Below are 17,318 nucleotides of genomic sequence, written 5' to 3' on the forward strand. Positions count from 1 at the left end.
GAGTTGCAATAAAAAAGAATTAAAATGTGAAGAACTATGGAGGGTAGCAATCAGATATCATATTGGTATTGTCAGGAATGCTAAATATTCTTGTGAGATTTTGTCCATTGGGACGCTTTACAGTTTTCATTCCAACAAAATTCGGGCCTCCTAAGCTGGCAAACCAAGTTGTACACGTCGTGTATACTCTTGGGACAAACTAGGACCGAAAAGCAGTGAGATACACTTGAAATCATGCCTTAGACGAGTGAAAGTTTTGCAAACACCTTACTTTGGAAAGAAATGTAGACACGAGTATGAATAACGAAAATTATTCCATTTCAATTTTGCCGCTAGCGAATTTGCAATATATTAGAACTTTCAGTTGCCAGCTTCTTACACATCTGATTTGCGGTGAGCCCAAAATTATCTGCCAGGCATGTGCAACAAGATTTCATCCTATCTCTACGTCGCGTTTAATCGGGATCAATGAGCATGGAAAGAAAAATGACTTTATGCTGGATTTTATCCGAGTTCACGGGAGAATCCTTGCATCTGGCTGTGGCAGACGCCCATTTCTTGGTCGAAGTACATTTCCAACATAAGAAGAAGATACGATCAAACGTTCTGTATAATGTCTGAATTTTGAACCATTCATTAAAACCCACGAGTATCATGTCAGCCTCCTTATACAAATCAACTTGGATGTTTTTTTATGCCTTGTTCGAAACCCACACTAGATGCTAACATGTGGGATGTGTTGCGTATGTGCAGCGACAATGAGTAACATGCCGTCTAGACGGCAAATCAATTTTGGGCCCGCTGATTGTTCGACCTCTAAGCCGTTTATTTTCTCTGGCAGCGGGTTTCGAATTTCTGAACGCGGCCACATAGTATAGAGTATATGCCTATATCGAGATAAAAACCCAAAAACGACCAGGGAGGCTTTGCATTCTAAGATGGACTCCTTGATGATTGTTATATCTCCATTACATTGCAACATCGGCAATGTTGCCTGTTCATAGAACGCATTTCCATCGCCATGTTCAAGATGTGAATCCCTTTGAACCACCAATTAAGTTGAGCCTTTGGCAAAGCCTTTGCGCTGATTAAATTGCTATTCCTCAAGTTTTCTCCGGACAAAAACCAAGATTTATATCCAGTTTGCCCAGATATTTCAAGCCACTTTCAGATAAAGCTGTGAGTAAATAATTTCCTCTTCCAGTAAAAATGACTTTTAACTCATCAGAAGAGTTTGTCCTGTGTTTTTGTATGCATTATGTGATGATTTAGGCCCAATCATGCATGTGAGGTGTATATTTTATGTTTTTGTCACCTTACAGTTGTTTCCTACAAAATACCCTTCACAGGTTCGAGTATTTTCCAGCCCATATGAATTCAATGGCGGAATTAGGACATAAAGCTTGAAGGGCCAATTTTAACCGATCTTTTTTAATAATATACTTGAATGTATATATGATATCTTAAAGAACAATACAAATTCTGATTATTTAATTTTATTATTATTATTATTGCATATCTGTATCAGGGTTTTGGCCAAATCCATGTGAATTATTCTTTGTTTTCATCACATGGCTTCATGGTTCTATCCTACAATTTTGAAACATTAAAACCCACATAAATTAAATATAACTCTAATTAGCATCCATCCAGTATGATAGCGCGACAAATATTTCTTATATATTTGAGATTATAAGATTAATAGCTCAATCTATTTTGTATAACAGGGTAAGTCTTCCAGTAACATCTACGTCCTAATCGTATCAATTTAAACTTCAAATAACAGTACAGTCTTTATTGGTCCATCAATAAAAAAAAAAGAATTTTTTAAATATTTTCTTTGTTTTAATTTTTTTGTGTTTTGAAATTGTTTTTTTAATAAAAAAATATTTTAATATATTTTCAAACAAAAAACACTTTAAAATATAACCGTCACTTCCTAAACTAATATTCAATGGATATAATTTTCATCTATGCATGTAGACTAAAAGTAGTTCTTAAGTATATGATTGCAAATTTATTTAATTTAAGATAACTCCCATGATCTTTCATGCTACTAATAACGTAGGAGGAATGTGAAATTGAATTACTTCATCTTTGAGACTAAGCAAGGCATATGACCGGGGGGGAGGCAGGGCCCCTGCAAATCTTTTTTCCCCATGTCTCCCCCTTGAATAATTATAAATCTTAGCACTAAAATTACTAAATTTTAACTTTCAGCTCCTCCTAAAAGTTTTTATTTTTTTCTAATTTGCCCCCAAACCTAATATCCTAGCTACACCCTTGCAAGTGACATGGTTGTAAGATTTGATTTGAGGATCTACTGAGTCATGGGTGAGAAAGTTGATGCTGGATTAATTTAATATTTAACTCTTTTTTTAGTAAAAAGGCTTAAAATGTTGATTTGTTAAAAAACATATTCCACCAACCTTGCTTGGGCTAGATTATAGGTCAACAAGTCACTAAATTAATCAATTGTGATGGGCCAATTATGCATATGACGGTAAATTGCAAGCAAAAAATTATACTATCACTTTGTATAAGCAAAAATAAATTCAAGGATTATATTATAATATTAAAAGATTGAGAATCAAATTAAAAGTAATTTAAAGATTTGAGAACCAAAATGTAAAATATAAAAGTTTTAAAAGGCATCTTTTCAACTTTGTTTCATAGCATTAGATTTATATATATTCTGTGTGAACATGCGGTTGAATTCTAAAACAAATGTTTGAAAATGAGGTTGGGGATTCAACCGGATGTTTGATTACTTGAAAATAATATTTTTGTTTTTTTCACTTTTTTTTTTGTAAAAAATAAATAAATGATTTTTTAAGTGTTTTTCTCAGATTTTTTTAAATTTTACTGTTCAATATTCTTAGAATTTTTATACTGGTTCTGAAAATGTATGATCTAAATTTAATAGCATCTACTCTTAAGATAATATTATTTTTACATAAACAATCACCAATTCTCTGAGATCACTTGCATGGATTTTACAAGAATTGCCATGTTATTTTAGTTTCAAATTTATTTTCCTCTTTGAAATACCGAGGACGGCAGGGGGGCAAGAGGGGACCTCTAGCTAGCAGTACAAAAGCGAATTTCCACTGCAGTGCTGTCATGACATGATCTTCGTGTCTATTCCAAAGAAGAAGGTAGGAATGCAGGAGAGATGTGAAAGATGAACCGACGTGTGCCTAACGAAGGTCAACATTCAACAGAGTCAAGTGGTTGGGAAAGATTTGGACGAGTCTTTGTATGATCAGAGCAATCATGCATGGGAGTCAGATATATATATTGTACGAAAAGAAGCATGCCTCCCCGGAAACAATCAAACTTTACTGGAATCAACTTACTCAAATCTAATCAAGTGGAATTTTCTTTTTGAAAAGGAACACAGTTCCGAGAAAGTTAACAGGGCATGACACAGTTTTGAAAAATTCCGGGGAAATGACATAGTTTATAAAGGATTGTTTTGGAAATCGTGGTCACTGAAAAACTGCTAGTTTAAATAAAAAAAAATATAATTTAGAATAACGGTTTTAAAGCCATAGCTATTTTTAATAATGATTTTTTAACAATTGCGATTCAAGACGGTGATTTCATAATAAAATTGTGATTTTACGATGTATTTATAAATACTCCTCTTTATAAATTAATAATTTTTATTTGTTTTATAATAAATTGAGCAATTCTTATATGATAGTTGACATGTTGTGGTTGATTTTTGTGATCTCAAAGATAATAATGAACCTACTTATTATTATATATATTCTTGATTTGATTCGAGACATGTCATACTATAATTAACTTTTTATGAGAGATATTGAACTTAGATATTGTTTTAAAGGATAAGACTACAAATACATATGAAAGTCGTATTATTGATAAAGCTGATCCATTTACTTGTCATTGTAGAAAACATAAATAGACTTAGATGTATTATTATGTTATGCATAATTATGTCGTATTATTTTCCTAGTTAAGAGTTATTTTTAATATTACTACTTTTGTGATATTGTTTTTACTAATTGTCATGTTGATTTTAAAATTATCTTGCATATCATGTATTGTTAATTAACAAATGAGCATGTAAATAAATTGTTTACAATTTCAAATCATCCATTAACAACTTAAAAAATACACATAAATAAAAACAATGTTTAAAAAACATACACATTATTGAAAAACTTTTATCAAATTATGCTAGTCTGATAAAAGACTCAATGAAGTGGGGTCTTGGTTTTTATATTTAAAAACATGTTTTTTTTTTGTTGAAAAACGCATTACAGTTATTAAAGAGATGTTTGAGATTATATGATTATGATTATTTTTTAAAATATTTTTTTATTAAGAAACACATGAAAATAAATTTTGTAAAAATTTATTTTTAATATCTGCAAATTAAAACATTAATAAATAAATAAAAGGTTATGCAAACAGATGCCAATTAGGTAGAACCAAGTTCACATAACGCTCTGCATGCGTCTCTCACCTTCTTAAGTCATGACTTTTGATTATGAAAGCACACTGGCCTTCAATTTGACTTTTCCATTTCCCATTTCTTCACGCAAATTTCGTATGAATCCAAAAGTTAGCTAGACAAGTACCAATTTTATTGTAAGGTATCTTTTTGTTTAGAAGCAGCAATCAAAACAAATTAATGCTATCGACTAGAGTATACCTAATTGAATTGAAACCAAATATCTCATACGTCTATCTGCGTAAAACACTTGACTTGAAGGCCAATCCCTGCAAAGTTTCAAGTTCTATACTTTTGGTTTCACCACAAGGTAGGCAGTAACTAAGTTTGTATTCATTTCTGATTAATGATGGACAATACATATATCCTCTCCAGTTTCATAAAACTTTGCTTCGCATTCAAGCATGGCATTCAAGTTCTACGTACATGCAGTATGGGTAAAGGAGATTGATTCTTACCTCGTATGTAAACCCAATTAACAAGCAAATGTTAAAGAAAAACATCGAAGTTGCTGGACAATTTGGAAAGTGGGTCAGGGACGTCCCAGGCAATGAACTAGAAGGAGAAACATGTTTTAATCTGGGTGGGGAAGCCCTGTAGTACTGTAATAATCAACTAACCAACGGACATGAAATGTACAATGTAACGCCACCAACTTAATTTCCGAGGAAATGTATATATGTATGCTTTAACGCCAACGTATATTGTCTTTGTTGTAGAAAATTTGTAGCATAATTGTGGAAAAGCTGAGAGCGCAATAACTATTCGATGCGCGATGGACAACGAGAGGTTGGTTTGGTGGCATCGCTGGCTGGCTGGCTGGCTAGCTAGCCAGATAGGAGGTTCCTTAGTACAGTTCTGACTTGGCTTCTCGCACGATTGAAAGCTATATATTATACACACACACACGTGTTTTCACGAGTTTTATTTTAGTCGTCCTTGTACTCTTGATAATTTGCTCTTTATATTTTATTTTTATTTTAACACGGCCCTTGTTAAGAGCTTTTTTGGTCCTTGTAGTTTCTTAAAAAATAGATTTTAATCCCTATAATAAAAATCTCCAATCAGGCCCTTGTATGGTTATTTTTAAGATGGTTTATTAGAGTCTTTTTTTTTTTTTTTATGTTTGTAGTCGAATAAGCTATTATAATTGTAATCTTACATTACATTACATTTATAAAAATCACACAACCAATAATAAAAACATAATAAGCCATCATTATTATATTATATTATGGTCAGTTACATCAAACTAAACATATATTATTATTATTATTATTTCTAATGTTCCATAAAAAAACTCAAAATGAATTAGGCATCATTTGGTATTGCTATTTGGGTGTTGTTTAAAATTGATTTTTTTCTGTACTGAATTGATACTAAACATAGCTTAGATTCAAAAAGATTTGCGATGAGCAACGTCTAGCAAGAAAAAAAAAACTGAGTGTAAATTATGTATGAAAATTTTATTTGAAAGCTAATAAAAATTCACAGCTTAAAGCTTTTTTTTGGTATAAAATTCAGCTTTATGATTCAAATGTTATAGTTTTAATTTTTTAATTTATTTCCTGTTTTATTTAGCTGGTGGAGCTTTATATATATATATATGTGAGTATTTAAATTAATTTACATGCATCTCAATTAATTTTTTAAATTTTAAATTTAATAATTATCGTAGAACTCGTGACAACTTATTGGAATTTATTCTGATGCAATTATCATGTTTTATCCTTGCATTTTAGGATTTTGATCCCTGCGTCAGCAAATTACATCTTGAGAAATTAAATTTCAATTAAAAAAAAACTGCTCTCAGCATGTCATAATTGACTGATTTTGTCAGTCAAGACCGAATATTATAAACGATAATTGTTATGTAAATTTTTAATGAGCAGACATGGCTCCTCGGTTGAAAACTACAGTTGCAGTTACAATTTATAATGCATGACAGGCCATCGATCAATCATCAATCAAAACAAACCTAAAGTTCCACGATTTCTCCCCGGTGCAATTTATAGACGGGAAGAGTTGGCAAGCTAGCTCCTCCCCCTCGGACCAAAGCCTCGACTGCTAATTATCTTTGCCGAAAGTTTCAGATCTCAAACCATTATTTAATTCTGTGTCGCAATCACCGATGTATTACACATAAATCAATTTTAATTAACCAACCACTTGTCTATTATTGTTCAAGTGTCAAAATTTAAGTAAAGTCTCTAATATCCAAGCAAAGGGTTTTGGTGGCTGCCATTACTGGAATTCATCTTCCTGGTTTATATAATATTATCCACTTATTGTCCCCATTGCACCTTCCAGAGATTCCCTTTTTGGAAGGGCTCGTTGGCCATTGAAAAACTGTCTCAAAGCAGTTGGAAATACAGTCTTTGAACTAAAAAAACAGAGATTTCTCAGGAAGACAAAAATTGCAAGTAATTACAGATCCAAGAAGAAGAAAAAATCAAGTTGAACTTTGTAATAATATCGTGGATTCATGGTGTTGTTTTATTGATAACGAGAGTAAGATTTACAAGACAATATGGAACCGCACAGGTTACGATGAAACGTTAATAAAATAAGCTTTCAAAGGTAATTGGACATTGTTTTAGAGTACAGGGTTACATTATTTTGTTATGTAATTTCAATGTAGGAATTGTACTTTACAATAGGAAATTTCTTGTTTCTTCATCATCAGATTCGAGTGTTGATAAACTAGTTTTGACTTATCTAAATTGATAATTCTGGAAGGGATATCTTGCATTTTGAGGCAATATTATGCAACTGCTACCTATCAGAATGCAAGGAAAGTGAAAAGCAATTTGAGACAAAATGCATACCGCAATGCACTGCCTAGCACATTTAAGAGCTGTTTTTCTTTCATGCCAGATCAAGCAATTGCTAAACCATGGCTAGAAAACTTCCTAGTTACCTACGACAACAAAAGGAGTTTGGTAAAAGTAAAACTTTAATTTATGATTTCATGGAAAATAAATCACTAACTAAGCACCTAACCTGGGACCTAGCTAAATGTCATCTCCCCACCAAACATATATATATTAATCTCCATTTCTTTCCTTTTCTTTTCCAGGTTTCGTTGTTGATTCAATAACCATCATTATCTTATAATTACTCATCTAAATTTGTGTTCTGTGGGTGAACTTTGCAGATGGAATTTGTCATTTTCATTTAGAAAATCAACTCCCATGAACAGCTCTGATGCACTGAAATTTGTCATTTATATCATCTCCAATGAAAAGCCTTTTGTTTTGTAACCGTCCCCAATACCAAAACCCCCCCAAAACTAACAACGCGTATACTCTTTCAATTAATGCATCATTTCAAGCAGTAACCGTAGCTCTCTCCCTCCCTCCCTTCATTGATCTTTCAAAGTTTTCAATTATAAGCAAACGAAAGCAAAGCCCCAACCAAGGGAAACAGTACATTAGTAAACAAAACATCATGGCTTTTCTTCAGCTTCTCGTTCAACTATTCATTTCCTTCATTTTATTGCAATCCAAGCACTGTCTCTCTTCGAACCAACCACCAATAGTATTAGCTCTAAGAACCCAAAAGCACCGTACTCCTATCTCTACGCCAAGACTCTTCTCCACCACCTCAAAAACCACGGACAAGCTGTTATTTCACCACAACGTTACCCTCACCGTCTCTCTCACAGCTGGTACACCCCTGCAAAACATTACAATGGTCCTGGACACAGGGAGTGAGCTTTCTTGGCTCCATTGCAAAAAAGAACCAAACTTTAACTCAATTTTTAATCCTCTTGCCTCCAAAACATACACTAAAATTCCCTGCTCTTCACCAACCTGCGAGACCCGAACCCGTGACCTACCCCTACCCGTTTCCTGCGACCCGGCCAAGCTCTGCCACTTCATCATCTCCTACGCGGATGCCTCCTCCGTCGAAGGAAACCTAGCATTTGAAACTTTCCGGGTCGGATCGGTGACGGGACCTGCAACCGTTTTCGGGTGCATGGATTCGGGTTTTAGCTCCAATTCAGAGGAAGATGCGAAGACAACCGGGTTAATGGGCATGAACCGTGGTTCATTATCATTCGTGAACCAGATGGGGTTTCGAAAATTCTCGTATTGCATATCGGATCGCGACTCGTCCGGTGTTTTGCTTCTCGGGGAAGCCAGTTTCTCGTGGCTTAAACCATTAAATTACACTCCTTTGGTTGAAATGTCGACCCCGTTACCCTATTTTGATCGGGTCGCTTACTCGGTTCAGCTCGAGGGAATAAGGGTAAGTGACAAAGTTTTGTCTTTGCCCAAATCGGTGTTTGTGCCGGACCATACCGGTGCTGGTCAAACTATGGTGGACTCGGGTACCCAATTCACGTTTTTGTTGGGGCCGGTTTACAGTGCTCTAAAACAGGAATTTCTGTTGCAAACTAAAGGGGTTTTAAGAGTTTTAAATGAACCTCATTACGTGTTTCAAGGAGCAATGGATCTGTGTTATTTGATTGAACCGACTCGAGCTGCTTTGCCAAATCTACCGGTTGTTAACTTAATGTTTAGAGGAGCCGAGATGAGTGTATCGGGTCAAAGGTTGCTGTATCGGGTTCCGGGTGAAGTTAGAGGGAAAGATTCAGTGTGGTGCTTTACTTTTGGAAACTCTGACTCGTTGGGAATTGAGTCCTTTGTGATTGGTCATCATCAACAACAAAATGTTTGGATGGAGTATGATCTTGAAAAATCTAGGATTGGATTTGCTGAGGTTAGGTGTGATCTTGCTGGTCAACGGCTTGGCTTGGATGTCTAAATTTTAGACAGAAGTAACAGAGCTACTCTAGCACCCAGTCAGCTCACACGTGGGGGCTAATCAGGTCTACATTTTCAGCTGTTAAGGAACATCGTTATCAGCCTTCGATGAATGGGGGGCACCCTATTTTAAAGACTGTACAAGGTTTAGATGGTTTTTGGTAGCAATGAAAAGTTGGTATCATCGGATCGATCCATGAGTTAGTGTCCAATCCATGGATCACCTCGATGCTCCAGAGGTGGCCCATTGATCGGACAGTGTCGGAAAGTGAAGGAAATTTTGGATCTCGGAGCATCAAATGTTGAAACTTGCGTGATATTATTCAACTTACTTTCATTGCATTTATATTTGTGATTCTTGAATCTCTGAATTTGGTGAGGCTGGGGCCAGGTGGTAAAGTAGGGTTTAATATTTGAGGACAGTTGGTTTACGGATGCCATGCCCGACACATTTTACTAGGTGTGTACCAAAACATGCCCTCTTGGCTGTTTTCTGAGACTCGTTTCTTTGGGGCTACAGCAGAGATGAGGTGAAATTTCATCATCAATCACGATGTCTGTCCCTCTCGTGTTAAGGTACTCTTCTGTCTTTTCATGCAAACGCACTGCTTGTAATCGTAGATGCTTTGTTGGTGATTACTGCTTCTTGGTTTCGAGATTTTCTGTGCCAGTCTGGCACTGTTAACTGTCTTACGACTTTCGTATGTCTAGTCATTCAACAATGTACGGTTTGACCAAAAAACTTTTCCTTCAAAAAAAAAGCGCACCTAAATTTTTTTGGATAAATTATGCATTTACCGTAAGAAAATTAAAAAAGCTGTATGTTTAAAAAGATTTGGTGAATTAGTACAATGTTGCATTGTTGTGTTTTTAAAGCTGATGAGATTAAATAGTGTTATTTGAAGCTTAATTGATGGAATGTTTGTAATAATTAATGAAACCGGCTGATTAATTTCAAAAATTATAAAAAAAATCTCAATACTGACAAAATTAAAAGGGATCTTGGTAAGATATTTTATATCTAATGACTTGATAGTTTGAATAACAACACATTAGTTACTCTAAAAAAAAAATCTCTAGAAACTCCTATAAAAATTTAAACATGATTTAATAATTGAATCAAAAATTATAGTTGTTTTGAGTTGTTATTTATGTTTGGAGTTACCAGACCTCCTCGAGTCTAGATCTATATATATATATACATGCTAGGTTATCCATATAATTTGTTTCATAGAAATCTTTATTTAATTATGATAAATTTATATTTGACTGTTAAAAAATCATTCACTGATTTGAAAACATTATCTTTTTGATATTTTAATTAGAGTATACTTTTGATTCAACAACTTGAACAAAAACATGTATTGACTAATGAAATGTATTTTTTAAAAAAATTCATAAAATTATAATTTTAGTATAAAATGATCGATTAATTAATACAACTGGATCTAAACGGTCAATTTATTGAGATAAAAGATTGGAATTTGGCAATATCATGCTTTGAAAGTGTGATGTGATCCAACTGTATCATTTTGCCAAATTTTTTCGAACCAAAGTTAATTTATCATTTTTATTTATTTATTATGCTATTTTTTAAAAAAAAAATCTTATGTGCAACGCGAATCTTAGTTGATTTTATTAATTTTATTTTTTTAATAATGGAGATTAGCAGATCTAAAGTATAAAGGTCGTATAATAATGAAGGATTGTACTTGGCTAGTTTTATCTTTGATAAAGTAGCAGTACAGGTCCTTCATTTGAACGAATGAAGTGGACTTCTCATGGATGCCAGTCTTTATTTCTTACAAGGTGTTTCTTTTTGCAGTCTAATTATACTTTTAAAATATTTAACTTTTATTTATTTTAAATTAATTTATTTGAATAGATTTTGAAATAAAAAAATATTTTAATAAGTAATAGTTACAGCAAGGACTATATTCAGGTAAAAGTTGAGTTCACACAGACCAGACCTCATCCTTTTCATTTTTCAAGCTACGCAAGTGGAGTTCAACTCGGCTTCACTCTTCAAGCTGGGCTCGGTATTCGGTCCACAGACTCCGGTCTGCCCATGCGTGGCCTAACATTTGACATTGAAAAAAACTTTGAGAAGAAGATTGAAAAACACCGTGCAGAGATTGCTGATAAGATCCAAATCTACGATCCAAAATGAAAAAAAAAAAAAAAAATGTTTTCATCAATTTTTTCACTCTGATCAAAACACATACGATCGACATCAAGATTAAAGAATTTATGAGGTTTTCATTTCTCCCAACATAATTCAAGTGTTGAATATAATCGCTAAAAGAAATTGAAATTATTGACCATCAAAACTTAATGAAGCCCTCTCTGTTTATTTAAGCTCCAAAAGAAGAAAGATACAGGCAATGCTATTGGGAGCATGAAGTCTTCAGATGAGGAGCTGACACGCATTGGGTGCTTCGAGCAAGTTATTGTAATTTGGGAGGAGTGACCCGTACCTTGACTTGTTTCCATCGGTATCCATCTATTTATCTATTTTTGTGTTATAAAAGTTTTTTAATTTTTTTTAATTTTAAAATTGATTTAATTAGTTGATATTAAAAATAATTTTTTAAAAATAATAAAAATATTATTTTAATATATTTTTAAATAAAAAAACACTTTAAAAACTCCTAATTTTAATCACAAACTACGACTCTTGCAGGGTCGGGGCACCCTTTCGTTTTATTAACCGAGTACTAGCCATAGTTACGACAAATTTAAAGTGCTAAAACAAAAACCAATGTGCACTCTTGTATGCCTTTCGGTTTCTAACTTGCTTCCTTGGATAGTCAGAAACTCAGTTCAAACTTTCCTCATGCGGCTCGTTGAAGCAATTTCTTTGCATCTGCTACGTTGCAGTTATTTCAGGACTCCCTTTTCTTGTCTTTTCTTTCCTCAGCTCTTACCGTCTTTCTCGTTTGGTTAAATAGTCCTGTATTAATTGATTTTAAAAAACGAATATTATGCGTGTGCAAAGCAGTTATCTTTAATGGCTTTGCGGTTGCATTTAAACAGCGTAAGATTCGACACCTCATGCAAGAAAATATTTTCATTTTGCAGCTCCGTGCGAATTGCATTGGCCCATGGCTACGGCAGGGAACATGCCCTGTCTGTGATGGAAATGGACAAGGTGGACTGGACATGCTTTTGTTACAGCCCATAGTTTGATGGATTTAGAAGCTACATATAATTGCATATATGAGCTCATTGATAAAGATGGAAGGTCTCATTTTTAGAGTGCAGCTTAGCGTTGGTGTAACAGTTGATTTAACATTACAGAAATGAAGGTTCCTGTATAGTCAATGTCTTAGATATAAGGTGTATAACAGTGCTCTAGAAGCGCAGAATGATGGTTATATTCTACCATGATATCAGCCAAACAATCTCGGAAATAGATCCGAGAATCTTCGTTCAGAGCCGAAGGCTGCAAATTGAAGCCTTCAATTTTCAGTGGCATACATATGCTTTCGGAATCAGTCCAAAGCGGCGTTACTTTCTCAGCTTTCTGCACGGTTGTAGCATTTATTGTGCGTTCAGAACGCTATACGAGGATGCTTCTTTTACTGAGAAATTGAAATTTTACTAGGAAATTTCAGTTTAAGATTGGGGTTTGGCGGATTGTCGATTTGAAAGAATTGAAAGGGAGGCTAAGGCAGACTGGATTCTAAATGACATTAGAGCTTATTTGTTTTTATAATTTAAAAGTGTTTTTAAAAAAAATTAATTTTTTTTATTTTTTTCTTTACTTCAAATTATTTTTTTTAATGTTTTCATATTATTTTGATATATTAACATCAAAAATTAATTTTAAAAAATTAAAAAAATTATTTTAATATAAAACACTTTTAAAAAATAACTATTATTACACTCCAACCCCTTAAAATTTTTACAGGGTGGGTTATTGTTTGCATACTGAAATGTGCGGGCCAGGGCCTAAATTCATGAACCTGAGTGTCTTCCAAGTTGAGATCGGACTTAGGCTGTTGCCTTGAACCTAAATCTTCCCATGCTGCAAAACTCCTCTACCATGAGCCATTTTCTACAAGACCACACATCGCACAAGCAATGGTTGATTAATAAACCCATCTAAGAAGAGCACACCTCATTACTCAATGGATTTCTTCTTAAAGCTCTGGCACCATAATGTGTTAACCATATGATTTCAACAAGGAGGGAGCGGACTCAGGATCTCCAGCCCTTTGCCTCGTCTAAAAAGATCAACTCAGCACACCATCCAAGGTGAGATCAGATTCGGACTTGAACTGTCTCAGAGACATGGGGGCAATCTTGACAAGTCCACAACACTAAATTCATGAGAGGAAGGCTAAGATATTAGTCACCCATATAATCTAAAGGTCTTTCATATCACAACATGCTCATTTGCTGCATTCAATTCCTCATATATCGAATATATTTTCTTCAATGGCCTTATTTTCCCTTCCCTTTTCCCTTTCCTTGACCTTTCTTTGATTCCAGCTTGGCTTGCATGCGGGCAGCAGCGGCTGCTTTAGCCTCTTCTCTCCTCTTCTTTTCTTCCTCTTTAGCTGCAGCAGCATGTTCTCTTTGCTTCTTCAGCTCCCTGATTCAACATTAAATCATGCGAGATAAAGCCATTTTATTGCATGTCAATGTGGAAAATTCCAAGAAACAAATTTGTCAGATTCATCTATTTTAGATGTACAGCTTACTCTAGCCTAGCCCTCTCTTCTGAAACATCGGTTACACTGGAACCCTTCCGTGGTCTGCAGGCCACTAACTCCACCTCAAAGATAAGAGTTGCGCTGTTTAAAGCATACAAATATCTGATCAGCAGAGGTACAGATCCCCATTTATATGATAGAGCAAAGACAATTACCAAGAGCATGCCAAGATTTTAAAGCACTCCAATGATGACCGACAATTTCATGCACAAGCTGGCGCATTAGACTATTTATCCATACAAGAAGAAGTCCTTATATAAGTTTCTTATATTGTGACTTACAAAAGAAAAGGAGGTGAGAAATACATCCTTTGTTAACATATCTCAAAAACTAGGAATCAAATTTCCCACATAGAATATCCTAGACTACATTCATAACTATCCACAAGGAGAATTGGATTACTTGTTTAGAAAAACACTCAGTCCAACTGATATCCAACAAGGTTTAAATCTTGGGGGAGATTCAAAGGGCTGTCTCAAGGGGAGGTCTAAGTCAATACAGGGCAAAATTAAGGATGGGCTTCCTATTAGCCTTTATGGGTCAGTTTAAGATACCTCGTTGATTGTGCACATATGCAGATTTTAATTAATACTTTCAATAGGTCGTCAATAAGGGTGCCGGTATGATTATTCAGCCTGCCTGGGTTGAAGATGGTGGTGGTCAATAAGGATTCTGACGAGGATACTCAACAAAATCAGGTGAAAATGGTGGTGATGGTGGCAGTGGGTGATTCTACTAAAACATGCCAAAAACTAATGGTTGTAATGCGTTATTAAATAAAAGAATGCTTCAGAGTTTGCAAATGTTTTAGTTAATTAACACAGTAGACAAATAATTAGGCAATGCTTTTGGAAACACAAGACTCCAAAATATTCATTTCATTTCCAGTATATCTTTCTTAGGCCTTTGATCTTGAGAATGAATATTCCTAATTCACAGGCAACGCATTTTCGATACTCAACAAGTCTCTGTAACAGATAAGTAAGAGGATCTAAATAAGAAATTAAAAAATATGAATCTACATTGACATACTCAGGTGGGATATCTGGCGGGGAACCTGCACTGCCATACGCATATTCTGGTTTGCAAGTAATTTTTGCAACCTCCCCGACCTGGTATGACCAAGAAATGAGTTACAATACAGGTATAAAAATCACAAAAAACTTAAAAAATTTGTACTGAGAAAGAATATTTAAACCTTCATGGTTTTCACGGCAATCTCCCATGCCTGAATCACCGAGCCCTTCCCAAGTTCAAATGAGAAGACAGTGTTATCCTCGCGTGTCGTGTCAAAAACCTCACCGGTTTCAGCAAGCATGCCCTCATATTGAACTGTTCAAAGCAAGAATTCATATCCTATTTGGTGTTGTTGGTTAATATTAATAATAGTCCACAAAAGCAAAACATACCATCAACAAGAGGAAGATCCTCCGAAGGACAAATCGCATCAGCTTTTCCTTTCCTCAAGATTGACTTGAAAACACCTCCATCCCCGGATAAATCAATAGAATCACCCATGGCTCCTCAATAACCTAATCCATCCGATTAAATCAGATAAACGGTTAGTTAGCATTAAACTAGAATCAAACACCAAAAGACAAATTTAACGACAATCCCAAGGGTTTTAATTACTAATCAAGAAATTAATACCACTTCATTTTGCCCCGCATTTCTATATTAATAAAAAAAAAAACAAGTAATCAAATGCATGACAATCGAACGAAAGTTCAAATGACATAGTAAGAAACAAAAATTAGAAAAAGAGAAACTGCGATGAAATTATTATTATTTTGTTAACTGACCTGATTCAGTGATAGAGCCGAGAAACTGAAAAGAAACGAAGAAATCAGGTTGAATTGCAGACGATATATCGGGGAAAATGGCGTGGATATCGGTGGCCATAGGCGTCTTGTGAGGTTTTTCATTGAAACTGTGTAGCTAGTTTCTTTTGTGTGAAGAAACGAATATTCTGCGCGTAAAATGGAAGTGTGGGCTTGCAGCCCGATCCACGTATAGAAAGAAAGAAGGTTAAGGTCTACGGGCTATGTTGTTATTTGGGGCCCAAACCGTTGGAAGCTTGGATCTCTTGGGCTCAGTTGTTTCAGTATCGGATGAGTGAGTCTAATATTAGTTCTAAGTTTTTAATTTTGTAGACTTAACAAGTTTATATAGTTATATGTCAGCGCTACAATGCAGGTCGAATTAGATTTTTCATAAACATAACAAAAAGCATTTAGGTTATAGAAAATTATCTGATAATATTATTAAACTCTGTTTATCATATCAATCTTTAAATTTATTGACTTGATTTCTTACTTAACATAAATTTAATATTAAAATATATGAAAATTACTCTGATATGACTAATTCAAAAATATTCCAGTCGACACCTGTAAAAAAATTGAGGATGAAATAAAAAAGTAAAAGGAAAAAATTAATAAAATGAAACATCTTCGGATAAGATTTCTTATGGGTTTAAAATTACACAATGCCACAGTTAATATGACATGATCCATTTAAAATAGTCAATCTAAAATAACCGGCTGATTATCTAAAAAAACACTTGAGGGCACCTGTCAGTAAAGTAGGTGCGTTGCACCTGAGTTGTTTTAGAGTAGAATCAACACTTTGACCCCTTCTATGATCTATATATTAACGTTTTTTTTTTCCTATGACAGCAAAATAGTTGCTATGATTAATAAAGAATTATTATTTATTTTAAAATGCAGTTCAAATTTTGGTTTTGTGAATTGATTTAGGTTTTTATTTGGTATAATTTTCATAAATTAATTTAAGTTGTTTTTTAACTTGATTATAAATAAATTTTTACTTGAATTTAAAGTTTATTATAAAATCATGTAAAATTCTAATTTAATCCAAGATTAAAAATTTAAATTTTAACTTATTAACTCTAACTTGTAAAATATCTCTTCTTCTAAAAAAACTGTTTGAAATTATATTTATTAAAATTTTACCTTAAATTTATTTTAACTTCTGTCATGGTATGATTTTTGTCAATTGATTTAAATTATTTTTTAATCGTTGACTGATAGGAAGTTTATAAATATCTTTTTTATTTTAAATTAAAAAAATAAAAACCCATTGCATCCTTGAATTCAATAGAATGCTCAGTTTTACCTAATCTAGGATGGCAGGGTCAATAAAGGCGCAATTTTTGTACTGCAATAAAAAATCAGTATCATTAGGAATAAGGTTTTTTAAGTGTTGGGATAATAGATAATTACACGTTTACTTTAATATTTTATTTTTTAAAAATTTACAAAATTAATGGTAGGTGATAAAAGATCTCCCACATGCATAATAATCTTTTTAGATGGG

The 17,318-nt window shown here is 33.9% G+C and overlaps 2 protein-coding genes across 2 annotated transcripts; one reads left to right on the plus strand and one right to left on the minus strand.

Annotated features, from left to right (window-relative positions):
- Window positions 1-7,586: 7,586 nt before the first annotated feature.
- On the plus strand, window positions 7,587-10,044 carry LOC133705002 (aspartic proteinase PCS1-like). Its single transcript, XM_062130087.1, has one exon. The coding sequence runs from the start codon at window positions 7,727-7,729 to the stop codon at window positions 9,257-9,259; it is 1,533 nt and encodes a 510-aa protein (XP_061986071.1). The 5' UTR covers window positions 7,587-7,726; the 3' UTR covers window positions 9,260-10,044.
- Window positions 10,045-13,122: 3,078 nt separating this feature from the next.
- On the minus strand, window positions 13,123-15,910 carry LOC133704993 (peptidyl-prolyl cis-trans isomerase FKBP20-1-like). Its single transcript, XM_062130078.1, has 6 exons — window positions 15,782-15,910; window positions 15,389-15,511; window positions 15,178-15,311; window positions 15,012-15,091; window positions 13,968-14,060; window positions 13,123-13,858 (listed from the first exon to the last, which is right to left on the minus strand). The coding sequence occupies exons 2-6, from the start codon at window positions 15,495-15,497 to the stop codon at window positions 13,708-13,710; spliced, it is 567 nt and encodes a 188-aa protein (XP_061986062.1). The 5' UTR covers window positions 15,498-15,511; window positions 15,782-15,910; the 3' UTR covers window positions 13,123-13,707.
- Window positions 15,911-17,318: the final 1,408 nt, after the last annotated feature.

The sequence above is a fragment of the Populus nigra genome, chromosome 10 (genome assembly GCF_951802175.1).
Source record: "Populus nigra chromosome 10, ddPopNigr1.1, whole genome shotgun sequence".
Classification (NCBI taxonomy): domain Eukaryota; kingdom Viridiplantae; phylum Streptophyta; class Magnoliopsida; order Malpighiales; family Salicaceae; genus Populus; species Populus nigra.

Excerpts from the sequence above, each read along its gene's own strand:
- LOC133705002 (XM_062130087.1), top strand. The coding sequence starts at position 7,727 with ATGAAAAGCCTTTTGTTTTGTAACCGTCCCCAATACCAAAACCCCCCC.
- LOC133704993 (XM_062130078.1), bottom strand. The coding sequence starts at position 15,497 with ATGGGTGATTCTATTGATTTATCCGGGGATGGAGGTGTTTTCAAGTCA. Across the intron at positions 14,061-15,011 it reads CCGCCAGATATCCCACCTGA|CGCAACTCTTATCTTTGAGG; the intron begins GTATGTCAATGT and ends TGCTTTAAACAG. Across the intron at positions 13,859-13,967 it reads GAAGAGAGGGCTAGGCTAGA|GGAGCTGAAGAAGCAAAGAG; the intron begins GTAAGCTGTACA and ends ATGTTGAATCAG.